At 33.8% G+C, this 16,373-nt stretch overlaps 1 protein-coding gene across 1 annotated transcript; it reads left to right on the top strand.

Annotated features, from left to right (window-relative positions):
• The first annotated feature begins 503 nt into the window (after nucleotides 1-503).
• Nucleotides 504-4,136, top strand: LOC107639487 (glycerol-3-phosphate 2-O-acyltransferase 6). Its single transcript, XM_016342995.3, has 2 exons — nucleotides 504-1,389; nucleotides 3,082-4,136. The coding sequence occupies exons 1-2, from the start codon at nucleotides 766-768 to the stop codon at nucleotides 3,955-3,957; spliced, it is 1,500 nt and encodes a 499-aa protein (XP_016198481.1). The 5' UTR covers nucleotides 504-765; the 3' UTR covers nucleotides 3,958-4,136.
• The last annotated feature ends 12,237 nt before the right edge of the window (nucleotides 4,137-16,373 follow it).

Here is a 16,373-nt window from a genome sequence, read left to right as displayed (position 1 = left end):
TAAGAGATCTTTTGTATTTATAGTATTTAAATTTTAGACGTATGATTTTAAATATTTTTATATTTAAATTTTGTCATTAATTATTAACTGGCTTTTATTGTCCCTAGCATAATCAGGTCAATTTTCTAATATTTTCGTAGAATATGATAATATTTATTCATTTATTTCATTCAATTGCTAAATTTAAGATTATCTACACTTCATTGATAAAAATGATAAAATTGAACATATGTATGATTTCTATATGTATACCAAAAATATGATAAAATGTGTATAGCATAATTAACATAAGCTATTCCACAAAAGTAACACATGAAAGAAAATAAACTCAAAAAATAATTGGTCTATCAATTTTCTTTCTCTCTTATTACTTTTAAATTTTGCTACTTTAAATAATATCTCTCTAAATTACATGTACTTTCTCTTAATATATTCTCTAGGAATCTTCCCTATTAATAAAGAAGTTGTTACACTTATAAGCCTCACGTTTAATGTCTCACTCCATACAAAGTATAGTCTCTTTACAAACGTATTATTTACCTTCATTATATTATATATATTTCATACATGCTCAAAAATTGTTCAACAACATCACCACATCTTCTCCACCCTCTTCTTTTAAAAACCCCTCATTCTCTTCTCTTTCTCTCCTCATATCAAAACTCACCATGAATATTTCTAATTAACCTGGCAACTTCTTCCACACCCTTCTTTTTCTTTCTTTCTTCTCTTCATCCATTGCTTTAAAGTGTGCCACACAAACAGATGGTCATGGGAGCCTTTTGCCATTTCGAACAAGTCTCGAAATGCAACACTGAAGGAAGATCAAACCAAACTGTAGCCTCAGACTTAGACGGCACGTTACTCGTGTCGCGAAGCGCTTTTCCGTACTACATGCTCGTGGCTATTGAAGCCGGGAGCCTCTTAAGAGCTTTGATACTCTTAATATCAGTTCCATTTGTGTACTTTACATACATATTCATATCGGAGACCGTCGCCATCAAAACCTTGATCTTCATCACCTTTGCAGGTCTGAAGATCAGGGACGTTGAAATGGTGGCGCGGTCTGTGCTCCCAAAATTCTACGCCGAGGATGTTCATCCAGTGACGTGGAAAGTTTTTAATTCATTTGGGAAGCGGTACATTGTAACCGCTAGCCCTAGATTAATGGTGGAGCCTTTTGTTAAGACGCTATTGGGGGCTGATAAGGTTCTTGGAACTGAACTTGAAGCAACAAAATCAGGAAGGTTGACTGGGTTTGTTAAGGAACCTGGTGTTCTTGTTGGTGAGCACAAGAAAACTGTTCTTGTTAAAGAATTTCAGTCCAATTTGCCAGATTTGGGACTTGGAGACAGTGAAACTGACCATGACTTCATGTCAATTTGCAAGGTTGGTATATGTTGTTTCTTTCATAATAGCATATATTCTTACATGTTTCCAACATTTTATTAAGTGCTATTTTTTAAAATATGTATTTTTTATATTTATTAAAAAAATTATCTATATAAATAGAAAAATTGTTTAAATATATTAATTTTTTAATAAATCTTAAAGGTAAAATAGACAATTATTTCAAAGAAAAAAGAGTATATATTTAGCATAGACAGAGAATTGTTTTTATAATATTGGTAGATAAAGTGTTGAGTTATAAATGGTTTAATAATACATATTATTCTATATATAGAAGAATATCATTAGCCTATGATTATTAAATTAACTTTATAACGATCTCTTAGTTTCTCTTACCTTGGCTTTTACTTAGTTTTCTATTTTTGGACGGAAAACTATAATAGTAGTGGCTGTTTTTAAATTTCATTGCTCAGTGGTACGGAGTGATAGTGGGACAATAATATTTAATAAAAGCACCGTGGTTATTAGAAACTAGTCCTTTTTTTCTTTTAACCAAAATTTAATTCATGTTCGGTGAGGGTGTAATTAATGGCCATGAAATGTTGTTTTCAAAATTATAATGATGAGCCTCTATTCTTGTTACTTTTTTCTGTGCATCAAATTTCTCTGGGCATAAGAAAATACCTCTCCTTTGTTTAGTTTCTATTGGTTAGTTTTTTCCTAATATTTAATATCTTCAACGTGCAAGTGGTCCCCAACATTGTATACATGACCCTGTTATTGATTGGGTATTACAACTTAAGGCAATTTCTGTTTTGAGCTGTCTATGCCTTTTCTTTTTAGTTGAGTTCTCTCTCACCACAATTTCATAACTCCCCTTAACTACTTTTTATCACTTATAATTTATGTGCTCCTAATTTGAAAACGAAATTTTCGGTTTACTAAATTGAGGACTTATTATTACTACACTTTTCCATAAGTTCCTCATGTCCAACCCACTTTTAACACAAAATCCAAGTCTCTAGTATTGTTTGTGGCTCATGTAGAAGATATGAAAAGTTACAAAACTCATCAACGTGCATGCATAGCTTCCCATCATTTAATTAGAAAGACCCAAACCTTATGACTTTACCTGTTGACTATATAACTCATAAAATTTTAGTACCGGTCTGCTGATTTTTAACTTTTTCTTCGAATTAGCTAGTAATTCATTTGATTAATTTCAAGAGTGATGTTGATTATTTGAATATCCCTGATAAGTGAGCTTCAGTTTGACATCCAACACGATCCAAAGATTAAAAAGAAAAAACAAAAGAGTTTAAGGTTTCAAGTATGGACTCCACATCTCTACCAAAATTTAGTTAAGAGTCTATTTAATTTATAAAAATATTTTTTTATCTTATTTTCAATATTTTTTAGATTCTTATAAAAAAAAATAGTTCTCTAATCAAACCAAATAAATTCTTAATATAAAACAATTAAAAAAAATACTTTTAGAGTTAAATTTCAAAGAGGCATTTCAGAATGACTTCTTAGAGATTTCAATTGCATTAATGATATTCTAAAGTTTTGGAATTATTTTAAAATATGCAACAAATCTTAATCGCCACTTTAAAATTTTGACGATAATTTTATAATTATAAAGCACAATCTTTTAACACTTCCAATCACGAATTTGTACTACTAATATTTAGACGATGTTAGTTATAACAATTTAATTTTCGTATGCAGGAAGGATACATGGTCCCAAGAACAAAATGTGAGGCACTTGCAAGAAACAAGCTAATAAGTCCGATCATCTTCCATGAGGGTAGGTTTGTTCAAAGGCCAACTCCACTAGCTTCCCTTTTAACCTTCCTATGGCTTCCAATTGGCATTATACTTTCAATCCTAAGGGTCTACCTCAACATCCCCCTACCTGAAAGAATTGCATGGTACAACTACAAGCTTCTTGGAATAAGGGTAACCGTTAAGGGTACCCCTCCACCACCCCCAAAGAAAGGACAAAGCGGAGTCCTATTTGTTTGTAACCACCGCACCGTTTTGGATCCGGTGGTTACGGCCGTTGCGCTTGGACGCAAAATTAGTTGCGTTACTTACAGTATAAGTAAGTTCACCGAGATCATTTCGCCGATTAAGGCCGTGGCGCTTTCCCGGGAACGAGAGAAAGACGCTGAGAATATTAAGAGATTGCTTGAGGAAGGAGATTTGGTGATTTGCCCTGAAGGCACCACGTGCAGGGAGCCGTTCTTGCTGCGGTTCAGTGCGCTTTTCGCCGAATTAACGGACAGGATTGTTCCGGTTGCCATTAACACTAAGCAGAGTGTGTTTTATGGAACAACGGTTAGGGGTCACAAACTGTTAGACCCTTATTTTGTGTTTATGAACCCTATGCCGACGTATGAGATCACTTTCTTGAACCAGCTTCCCAAGGAGCTTACTTGCAGCGGAGGAAAGTCGGCGATTGAGGTTGCCAATTACATTCAGAGGGTTCTTGCTGGGACACTTGGATTTGAGTGCACCAATTTGACGAGGAAGGATAAGTATGCTATGCTTGCTGGAACTGATGGAAGAGTTGCATCTTCTAAGAAGGAGAACAAAGCTTAATTCCAAAAGAAGGGGAAAAAAAAAAACATGTTGGAATTTCCTTTTTGATTCTGTATTATTTGGTTATCATTGTGTTTCCAAATTAAAATGTTCTTAGAATTATAATAGTAATAAAGAGAAAAAAAAACTGATTGTGATGATTGATAAATATAAATAACAATTTTATGTATATTTTGTTATATTTTTATTATATGAAAAAAAATTTATATATCACTTCTATTATAAGTTAGTCCTGAAATTTAGTAATTTTTTTCCTTTAAAAGTTCATACATAAATAGAGTTAAAATAATACTATATGTATTATTTTTGTACAATATTTATACATATTTTATTCTTAATATTAAAAATATTGATAAAAATAAAAAAAAATTTAATTATTCTGTTCACTAAATTTATAATTAAATCTCCATAATTTATTTTCTTTCAATTAGATCTCTACATTACTTTTAATTTTATAATTAGGTATTTTCGTGTCAGAAACATTAACATTAACATAATATTTCTTGCAAAAAATATGTGATCAAAATTTAATTAGATTTTTAATTGTAGATACCTTTAATTTTGTAAAAAATATCTATTAATTCTAATATTTTTGACACCAACAAAGACCTCATTATAAAATTAAAAGTAGTGTAATAAAGACTTAATTGAAAAAAAAAGTATAAAAATCTAATTATAAATTTTATGAAATTATAGGACTAACAAATAACTAAACCTATAAAAAACTAATATCATAAAAAATAATAAAATGTATTAAAAAAAATTAGTAACAGTAAAAAAATAAAAAAATCAGTCTAAACGATTTAAATTTATCTTATTTAATATTTATTTATTATAAAATATATTAAATAAAATTAAAAATAATACATTTTAATAGTTTTTGGCTAAAAATTTTTGTTTAGCAATACCTTTCCTTAAAAATTATACATTCTCATACAGCAGTAAGTAATGTGTGCGCGTGAATTTGATAGTTATGGGCTTATGGCTGACATATAGTACCGGTGAAATGTGGCATGTGGGATCATAATAAGGTACATGGATTTAATTTCTTTATCAAGGAAGCAGTAATGACGTTACAGTAGTAACATTAACTTGAAGGCAATTCCAGCTAGAAAGCTGACAAGCATGTCTAAAGAAAAATTAATAGTAGCTTCGCAATAATAGTGGGGAAAGATAGATATAACTATATAAGAAGTAAATTTGATATGACAAGTTAATCTCATGCCTTATCCTTCATTATTATGGTCAAGCTAAGGCCAGGGGACCTGTATATATAGCTAAGTTTATGTACGTACTGGACTAATCAATCGGCGTTACTCAATTCACATGGAAACAATACTCTACTCTGTTTAATAAAATTCTAAGTAGTTATTAGTTCCATACTTCCATGTAGCAGAACTAATATGCCAGGCATGTTTGTTGCACAAGATATTTTCCCACATGGAATAGTACATCATAGTATAAAAATCTTTCAACTATTATTTCAAATATTATATTGGATAAAACGGCCAATTTTTGTAGATATTTTCCCACATATGCACATTCATGTCGTAACACATTCCCTAGAGTAAAGCTAATAAACACTTAATTAGGTTCTATGTTTTGGAGAACAGAATCCAATTCCCAACCAAAATGAGTTACCTAGAAAAAGGATAGGTGAAGATCAACTTAGCTCAAGGCTCAAGAATTGAATATATATATATATATATATATATATATATATATATATATATATATATATATATATGAGCTGTTTCTATATTTTTTATTTTTATTTTCTGCAATATCTTGATAAATTAAAGACTAAATCGATATGAATTTGAATTTTATTTAAGCGTTTGTCGTTGGCCAATGAATTACTGTATATAAAGAGAAATTTAAATCTCAATATTTAATTAAGCAGAGGAATAAATTAACTACTCAATCTATTCAAATTGATTTCTGCTAATTGTTCATTATTTGTCAAAATATGATTAATGCTACGTATAAGCATAGATGACATTCCCGTAACGGGTATTAATTTTGGTTGTAACCAAAGTTGATAAACGAAATGACGTGTTTGGTAAGAAGACAATAAAAGGGTAATAAGGACTATATAATTAAGGCAGCGAATAAAGTAGCTAGAGAAGCATGTCATGCATCATGTTTCACAAATAATGCAAAATCGATTATTGTCATAATAATAATAATTGTAACACATGAAAATGCAGTGACAGTAAATACGCATATATACACACTGCAAGCGCAATTTAATTATCCAGATTTTCATGTCATTTTCATCAAGCATGTAAAATAAAGCGTCTGAGATCACATAAATAACGTAAAGTAATTCCAATTTTTAACTTAGAACGGAAAACCTTTGCACCAATTACAAGCTGTGCACCTAACTATGAAGGAAGCTATTTATGGGTGAGATAAAGTTTAGGACTAAAATAAGAGAAACTGTGGTCCTTACTTTAGCAGCTTCATAAAAAAAATGCTAGAGGAAGGGATTATTTAATTAATAGGGACCATTTATTTGGACCTTGCTCAATGATGAAAAGTATGAAACTAATATAAGAGGCAATTGAATGAGCACGTGGAAGTGCCAGACTCTGTGATCTGGGAGAGAGAGTTAAATTTTTTGACGTGTATGTTTTGGTACATTGCCAAAGGCGGTTATCGAAAATTCTGAACCGCCATGTTTTGCCCATGTTCAGTTTCCACACTTGGACTATGGAACTTCGAATCTGGAGGCGCTAATGAATGCTGCTTATTTCGATATTCTTATATATTTCGCTACATCCACGTTTCACACAGCTTTTATTCTAATTACTTGAATTGTTGTAAAATAACTAAATAAATAAGGAAGATGTAACAAATATAATATAAAGAAGTATAAAGAGAGGGAGAGAATTGCAACGTAAAAGAGAGAGAGAGTTGTTTATTGATTGTATGTATTTTTTTTTTTGGTTTAGTACATGTATTTATAGGAACACAAAAAGTAACATATTCAACTCTCATTAAACTCATCTCTCTTGAGAATGTGAGCCACCCATATTAAATAATGGTCATCCACCTCATTTGATCTTATCACAACACTCCCCTTTGGATGACCATTTAGGATTATTGCCTCGTTAAAACCTTACTAAAGAAAACCCAATGAGAAAAAAACTTTAGTGAAGGAAAAAGAGTACAATATCCTTTGTGATGAGACTGTCTCATTAAAAACCTTGTCAAAAAAAACCCAATAGAAAAAAATCTGACCAAGGAAAAAAGAGTACAGTCTCCCCCTCTTGTCGACATCATTTAATGTCTCGAAATCGGCGCATCCCAATTTCATGTACCAATCTTTCAAAGGGGAATTTTAGGAGTGACTTTGTAAATAAATCTGCCAGATTGTTACATGAGCGGATTTGTTGGACATCAATTGTCCCTTGATTTTGAAGATCATGAGTGAAGAAGAATTTGGGAGAAATATGCTTTGTTCTATCACCTTTGATGTATCCGCCTTTAAGTTGAGCAATGCATGCTGTATTATCTTCAAACAGGATAGTTGGAGCTATTTTATGATCAATCAGTTCACATGATGACATGATATATTGGATCAAACTCTTTAGCCAAAAACACTCGCGACTTGCTTCATGTATCGCTAGTATTTCAGCATGATTAGAGGAGGTTGCTGCTATCGTCTGTTTCGTGGACCTCCATGATATAGCTGTACCACCATATGTGAATAGGTATCCTGTTTGAGATATCCCTTTATGTGGATCAGACAAATATCCAGCATCTGCATAGCCAACTAATGGTGACTTGGATCCATAGGGATAAAACAATCCCATATCAACCGTTCCATGAAGATATCGAAAGATTTGTTTAACTCCACTCCAATGTCTTCTGGTTGGAGAGGAACTATATCTTGCTAGTAAATTCACAGCAAATGATATATCGGGTTGCGTATTATTAGCAAGATACATTAATGTTCTAATAGCACTAAGATATGGTACTTCAGGACCAAGGATATCTTCATTCTCTTCTTTAGGACGGAATTGATCATTTTCCACATCCAAAGATCTTACGATCACTGGGGTACTTAATGGATGTGACTTATCCATATAAAATCTTTTCAAAATCTTTTCTGTGTATGTTGTTTGATGAATAAAGATCCCATTTTTTATATGCTCGATCTGCAGGCCGAGACAAAATTTAGTCCTTCCAAGATCTTTCATCTCAAACTCTTCCTTTAGAGTTTTTATAATTGTTGGAATCTCTTCAAGAGTTCCAATGATATTTAAATCATCAACGTACACAGCAATAATAATGAATCCAAATGCAGTTTTCTTTATGAAAACACACGGGCAGATATCATCATTCTTAAATCCGTTTTTGGTCAGATACTCAGTAAGACGATTATATCACATTCGTCCAGATTGCTTTAGACCATATAAAGATCTTTGCAATTTAACTGAGTATAACCCCTGCGAATATTTATTTGATGGTTTAGATATCTTTAGTCCTTCAGGGACTTTCATATAGATATCCCAATCTAATGAGCCGTATAAATAGGCTGTTACCACATCCATTAAATGCATATGCAGTTTATGATATGCACATAAACTGACCAAATAACGCAATGTTATCGCATCCACTACAGGGGAATACGTTTCTTCATAATCTATACCGGGCCTTTGTGAAAAATCTTGTGCCACAAGTCGGGCTTTATAGCGCACAACTTCATTTTTCTCATTTCGTTTTCTCACAAATACCCACCGGTATCCAATAGGTTTTACATCTTCTGGTGTACGGACTACAGGTCCGAAAACTTCACGTTTTGCAAGTGAGTCTAATTCAGCCTTCATGGCTTCTTTCTAATTTGGCCAATCATTCCTTTGTCGACATTCTTCGACTGATCTTGGCTCAAGATCCTTATTTTCATGCATGATATTCAATGCCACATTATATGCAAATATTTCATTGACAATTGTCTTATTTCGGTCCCATTTCTCTCCTGTAAAGACATAATTCATCGAGATCTCGTCATTTTCACAATTTTTAGGTACCTGAACGTCTTCTGGCGTTAACACTATATCAGAATTTTGGACAACTGCAGGTGTCTTTACTATGTCTTTTTCAACAGGAATCGTATTTACCTCTTTTCTCTTTCGAGGATTTTTATCTTTGGAACCGACAGGCCTGCCACGCTTCTGGCGTGTATTTACTTCAGTGGCTATTTGTCCTACTGGGACATCAATTCGAATTGGGACATTTTTTGCTGGTATATAAGATTTGGTTATCCTCTTTGTATCGGAAAATGCATCAGGCAATTCATTTGCTATTCTTTGCAAATGTATAATCTTTTGAACTTCTGAGGATCTAAATGCATCAACGATGATGCATTCCAATTAAGTTCCTTTTCAGGACTTATTCTCTCCCCCTAATATTGGAAATTTTGATTCATCAAAATGACAATCCACAAACCGGGCTTTAAATACATCTCCCGTTTGTATCTCAAGATACCTCACTATAGAGGGAGAATCATATCCAACATATATCCCCAATTTTCTTTGGGGTCCCATTTTGATATGATTAGGTGGTGCAATGGGAACATATATCGCACACCCAAATATTCTTAAATGGGAGACATTTGGCTGCTGGCCAAAAGCTAATTGCATAGGAGAGAACTGATGGTAACTCATTGGCCTCAAACGAATAAGTGCTGCGGAATGTAAAATAGCATGCCCCCAAACCGAGGTTGGGAGATTTGTTCTCATAAGCAAGAGTCTAGCAATCAATTGGAGGCGTTTAATAAGTGATTCTGCTAACCCATTTTGTGTGTGAACATAAGCTACTGGATGTTCAACACTTATTCCATTAGCCATACAATAAGCATCAAAAGCTTGGGAAGTAAATTCACTAGCATTATCAAGACGAATTGCTTTGATTGGATTTTCTGGAAATTGTGCTTTTAATCGAATAATTTGAGCCAGTAATCTCGCAAACGCCAGGTTGCGAGAAGATAATAAGCACACATGTGACCATCTCGAAGATGTGTCTATCAGGACCATAAAATATCTAAAAGATCCACATGGTGGATGAATAGGTCCACATATATCACCTTGAATCCTTTCTAGGAATTCAGGGGACTTAAATCCAATCTTTACTAGTGATGGCCTTAAAATTAACTTCCCTTGAGAACATGCAGCACAACAAAATTCACTAGATTTAAGAATCTTCTGGTTCTTTAGTGAATGTCCATGGGAGTTTTCAATAATTCTCCTCATCATGGTTGTTCCCGGATGACCCAATCTATCATGCCAAGTTATGAATTCATTTGGGCTAGTAAACTTCTGGTTTACAATGGCATGTGATTCAATTGCACTAATCTTGGTATAATACAATCCAGATGAAAGTGAGGATAACTTTTCTAATATAACTTTCTTATTTGAATCATGAGTTGTGATACATAAATACTCATGATTTTCCTCATTCATTGTCTCAACATGATATCCATTTTGGCGAATATCTTTGAAACTCAACAAGTTCCTCAGGGACTTGGTAGATAATAGTGCATTATTTATTATAAATTTTGTTCCTCCATGAAACAAAATTATAGCTCTTCCGGAGCCTTCTATCACATTGCCTGAGCCAATAATAGTATTAACATACTTTTCTTTTGGCACAAGATGGGTAAAATATATAGTACTTTTAAGAATAGTGTGCGAACTTGCACTATCCGCAAGGCAAATATCTTCAGAATATATCCTTGCCATTTTTCTTCAAAAACAAATGATAATAATAATAAAATGAGTAGAAGTACATGCACAGTAAAATTATTCACATGAATACTTAACAAACACATACACATATCAAACTATTCCATCGTTGATCAAATAGCCAATATTACCTTCAGAATCCTTAAAGAAATTAGATACATCATAATGAGTGGTGGAATTTTTATCATTTGAAACAAAATTTGTTTCCTTTTCTTTGTCATCCCTTTTCAAGGATGCTTGATAAAGATCAACTAGGTGCCTTGGGGTATGACAGGTACGTGACCAATGGTACTTTCCACCACAACGGAAGCATTTATCCTCAATTGATTTACTTTGTCCATTGTTTCTTTCTTTATCCCACTTCTGGTGAGATCCTTTCTTATGAACATAATTTCTTTTCCTTCTATAATTTTTTTTGTTATCAAAATCTTGCCATTCACCTTTTCTGGGGTTATAATTTGTCGCATTTGCTTCAGGAAATGGGGCGGCGCCAACTGGGCGCGCTTCATGATTTTTCAAAAGTAACTCATTGTTGCGTTCAACAACAAGAAGGCAAGAAATTAACTCAGAATATTTTTAAATTCTTTTTCTCGATACTGCTGCTGCAGGAGCACATTCGAGACATGGAAGGTCAAGAAAGTTTTCCCTAACATACTGGGCATGAGAAAGTATCACCGTCTTTTCATGATTATTCTTTTTTTTTCAAGGACTTTCCACAGATCTGCAGGATCTTTTAATGTGGGATATTCATTTTTCAATCATACTTCAAGATGATGATGAAGAAAAATCATAACTTTGGCTTTATCCTTCTGGGATGTATTATTTGCAGCCTTAATGGTATCTCCAAGATCCATTGAATCAAGATGGATTTTAGCATATAGTATCCATGATAAATAATTATTTCCAGATATATCAAAAGCATTATATTCAAGATGAAAGAGTTTCGACATAATAAAAATTTGTTACCTGAAGTCTTCTTAAAATTTCGTTAGAGCTTCGTGCTGATAACGTGTTGTAAAACAACTAAATAAATAAATAAATAAGGAAGATGTAACAAATATAATATAAAGAAGTATAAAGAGAGTGAGAGAATTGCAACGTAAAAGAGAGAGAGTTGTTTATTGATTGTGTGTGTATTCCTTTTTGGCTCAGTACATGTATTTATAGGCACACAAGAAGTAGCATATTCAACTCTCATTAAACTCTCATTAAACTCATCTCTCTTGAGAATGTGAGCCACCCATATTAAATGATGGTCATCCACCTCATTTGATCTTATCACAACAAATTTGTGATGCTTATTTTTTTTATTTTTCTTACCTTCTCCTTTTTTTTTTTGCATTTACGTTTGAGTAGTTATTACCTGTAGGAAAAAAATTAAATGCATTTCTATTCATATAAAATTAATATATATTTTTTAAATTAAAAAAAGTTCAATACAAAAAATTAGAATAAAAGTGTCAATTAAAAAAATGAATAAAATAAAATATAAATTGTAAGAAACAAGAGACCAAACTAAAGAAAGTATTTTGTGTATTATTCAGTCTGAAGAAAAATACAATGTACAAAAGGTATATATAGCTGCTAGAGGAATCAAAGTAAAAAAGGCATAGAATTTTACAATTAATATACAGATATGCTATATAAATACAAATGATACTAATTGATCTGATTCGATTCTAATTATTCTCTTAACATCCCTCCTCAAACTCAAGTGGGAGTTAAGGATACCATCTTGAGTTTGGATAACAGAGTCTGGAAACGAGTCAGATAATGAGCCTTTGTGAAGATATCAGCAGTCTGATCTAGTATTCCAACGACGATAAGACGAACAGCATCAATAAGGATACATTGCCGAACAAAGTGACAATCAATCTCAATGTGTTTGGTGCGTTCATGAAACACATCATAATGGGCAATCTGAATGGCACTGCGGTTGTCACAAAAAACATCAGTTGGGGATGACTGAGAAGCATCCAAGTCTGCGAGAAGTCAACGAATCGAGATAACTTCAGCAGTGGTGTCAGCAAGGGCACGTATTCAGCTTCGGTGCTTGATCGAGCAGTGAATGTTTGCTTCTTAGCTTGCCAGGAAATGAGAGAGTCGCCAAGAAATAAACAATAACCAGTGGTGGAACGACGATCAGTAGAATTACCAGCCCAATCAGCATCTGAATATGCCTGAAGGGATAAAGAGAAATGGGCAGAAAAATAAAGGCCATGAAATATGGTGCCTTTGATGTAGCGAAGAATGCGAAGAATGCGAAGAACTGCCGCATAGTGAGTAGTACGAGGAGCTGACAAGAACTGGCTAAGAACATGAACCGGATAGGCGATGTCTGGTCAGGTGACAGTTAAGTAGACGAGTCTGCCAACTAGCTGTCAATAAAGAGTAGGATTATCCAGAATAGTGCCATCCATAGGAGTAAATCGAACATTAGGCTCAAGAGGAGTAGATTCAGTGCGACTATCTATAATTCCGACTTGAGCAAGGAGATCTGAAGCATATTTAGCCTGAGAGAGATTGATGCCATCATCGGTGGATATGACTTCTAGACCAAGAAAGTAGCTGAGAGAATCAAGATCTTTCATCTCAAAAGTATGATGAAGGGATCCCTTGAGATCAGAGATACCATCAACATCATCTCCAGTAATGATCATGTCATCAACATATAGAAGTAGAAGAACAACTCCACGTTCGCTTTTACGAATGAAGAGAGCATTCTCATGAGGGCTGCAAGTGAAACCAAGATTGCATATGGTAGTGCTGAACTTGTCAAACCATTCACGAGGAGCTTGCTTAAGTCCATGGAGTGCCTTGTGAAGGAGACAAACTTTGCTAGAAGGACAAGGATAACTCGGAGGGGGTTTCATATAGACCGTCTTCTTCAAATCTCCATTAAGAAATGCATTCTTCACGTTCATCTGACTGAGAGACCATTTTTTAATTGCAGCAATAGCAAGAAGAGCTCGAACAGATGTGAGCCGAGCAACAGGAGCAAAAGTCTCTTCGTAGTCAATACCATATTCTTGCGTACAACCCTGAGCAACCAATCATGCCTTATAACGGTCAATAGAACTATTAGAGCAGTCTTGATCTTGTATACCTATCTGCTTTTCACAACTTTCTGATTAGAAGGATGATCAACCAAATCCCAAATGTGTGCTTTTTCAAGTGCCTGTATTTTTTCCTGCATTGCTTGTTGCCAATGTGGATTTGTGGAGGCTTCTCTGAATGACTTAGGTTCATGTTGATGAAGGATAGTAGAAAAACAATGATAATCAAGAAGATGAGGAGGTGGATTTCTTACCCTAGAAGAACGAGTGGGAGGAGGAGGCATGACGGTAGGAGCAGGATCACCGTCTAGTCTGGAATCGTCGGGAGATGGAGAAGGCAGAAGAACAGGAGGCTGTGGAGGGTCATTCGAGATAGAACCTATAGAATCATCACTAGGAAAAAGATGAACACTGGGGTTAGTGAAAAAAGGTGACTGAGTAGGAGGAATGGACTCAAAGGATGAGAACCGAGAAAACATGTGATGCTCTCAGAAGACAACATGATGAGATATACGAATATGTTTAGAGAGAGGATGCCAACAACGATAACCCTTGTGTTCAGTGCCATAACCAAGGAAATAACACATACGAGCCCGAGGTTCAAGTTTACTATGTTCATGAGGCTGAAGAAGAACAAAACATACACAACCAAAAACTCGAAGAGAACTATAATCTGGGGAGGTATGATAAAGACGCTCAAAGGGAGTAATATTACTAAGAACAGAAGAAGGGAGTCTATTGATAACATGAACAACATTAAGAACAGCTTCACCCCAAGTACGCTCAGGATACGAAGAAGAAAGAAGCATTGCACAGACGGAGTCAAGAATGTGACGGTGTTTGCGTTCAGCTCTGCTATTTTGTTGAGACGTACCAGGACAAGAAAACTCAGACAAAGTACCCTGTTTTGCAAGAAAGGTTAAGAGTTTGGAATCACAGTATTCAATAGCATTATCGCGTCGGAAAACCTTAACGACCTTAGAAAACTGAGTTTTAATCATAGTAGCAAAGTTGATATAGATCTGAGGTAACTCATGGCGATTAGTCATCAAATAAACCCAAGTAAAACGTGAATAATCATTAATGAAAAATGACAAAGTATCGAGTTTCACCCATAGAAGCAGTGGGAGCGGGGCCTCAAACATCAGAGTGAATGAGATCAAAAGGAGAGCAAGAAAGAGAGGAATTATTGTGAAAAGATAAAGCAGGTTATTTGGCAGTTTGACAAGAAATGCAATCAAAAGATTCATTTGGAACCTGACCCAAAACACCCTGAGACACAAGAGAACGCAGTTTTCCTAAGGAGGTGTGGGCAAGACATTGATGTCATAAGTGAAGGGTAGAAGGAGAAGAAGCAGCACAGAGATTTGGTACAGGAGGAATATGAAGATTCTCGAGTTCAAACAACCTTCCGACCTTACATCCAGTTCCGATGATTTGTTCCATCCGAGGATCCTGTACATGACAACCAGAAACAAAAAAAGTGACATCAAAACCTAGATCAACAAGTTGACCAACAGAAATAAGATTAAAGTTTAATTTGGGAATATAATAAGTATCAGGAAGATTAAGAGTTGACTGGGATATAGAACCCTTGTGTGTTGCGTGCAAGAGGGAGCCATTTGCAGTATTGACAGAAGGTCCATTTGTAGTGGTAGACAGGGACGAAAAAATATTACGCAAAGGAGACATGTAATTAAAGCAACCCGAGTCAAAATACCATTTAGAATTACCTGGAGGGGTCAAAAAAGCAGCAGGGGTATTACCAGAAACAGAGAGAAGATGCTGAAGAAGAGATGCAATATCAGATAGAGAGATAGGACACCATGTTAGAAACAAGAGACCAAACTAAAGAAAGTGTTTTGTGTATTATTCAGTCTAAAGAAAAATATAATGTACAAGGGGTATATATAGCTGCTAGAGGAATCAAAGTAATAAAGGCATAGAATCCTAAAATTAATATACAGATACGCTATATAAATACAAATGATACTAATTGACCTGATTCAATTCTAATTATTCTCTTAACATAAATAATTGTTATTTCTAGCATTATCATTAATCATTTGTCGCTCATGACTGAATTGTGTATGATATCAGCTGCAGCTGACGCTTTGTGTTGGAAGATTTTTACATTTTTTTAACTAAGTATCCTAAAAGACAAAAAGAAACCAAATAAATTTTATTTTGTAATCTTTCTTCCTACTAAATATACCTATCTATTTCTCAAAGTATTTATTGATTATATTTGTAATTAAAAAAACAATAATTTATATCCATAAATTTTATAAATGCTAATAAAAGAACTCATCCAGCAAGAAAATTAACGTTATATTATTAAAAATGAATTTTATATAATAAAAATATCAAACACTAATTTTTGGTTTATTTTTTAATAAAATTTTTAAATTATCCATATCTTTCATTTTTAATTACAATTTTACACCACTTTTTTTTTTAAATTTCAAACTTTTACAACCTTCTATTGTCACCATTTTAACCATATTTTTTTTATTTTACTGAAAGTTTATTTCAAAACCTTTTCTATAAGGCACTGGCTTTGATGTTAGAAATATTTGTGTCTATCATCTAGCTACAACCTCATACC

Source organism: Arachis ipaensis, chromosome B4 (assembly GCF_059453495.1).
Source record: "Arachis ipaensis isolate K30076 ecotype BB chromosome B4, ASM5945349v1, whole genome shotgun sequence".
Taxonomy (NCBI): domain Eukaryota; kingdom Viridiplantae; phylum Streptophyta; class Magnoliopsida; order Fabales; family Fabaceae; genus Arachis; species Arachis ipaensis.
This window is presented reverse-complemented; position numbering and strand designations above follow the sequence as displayed.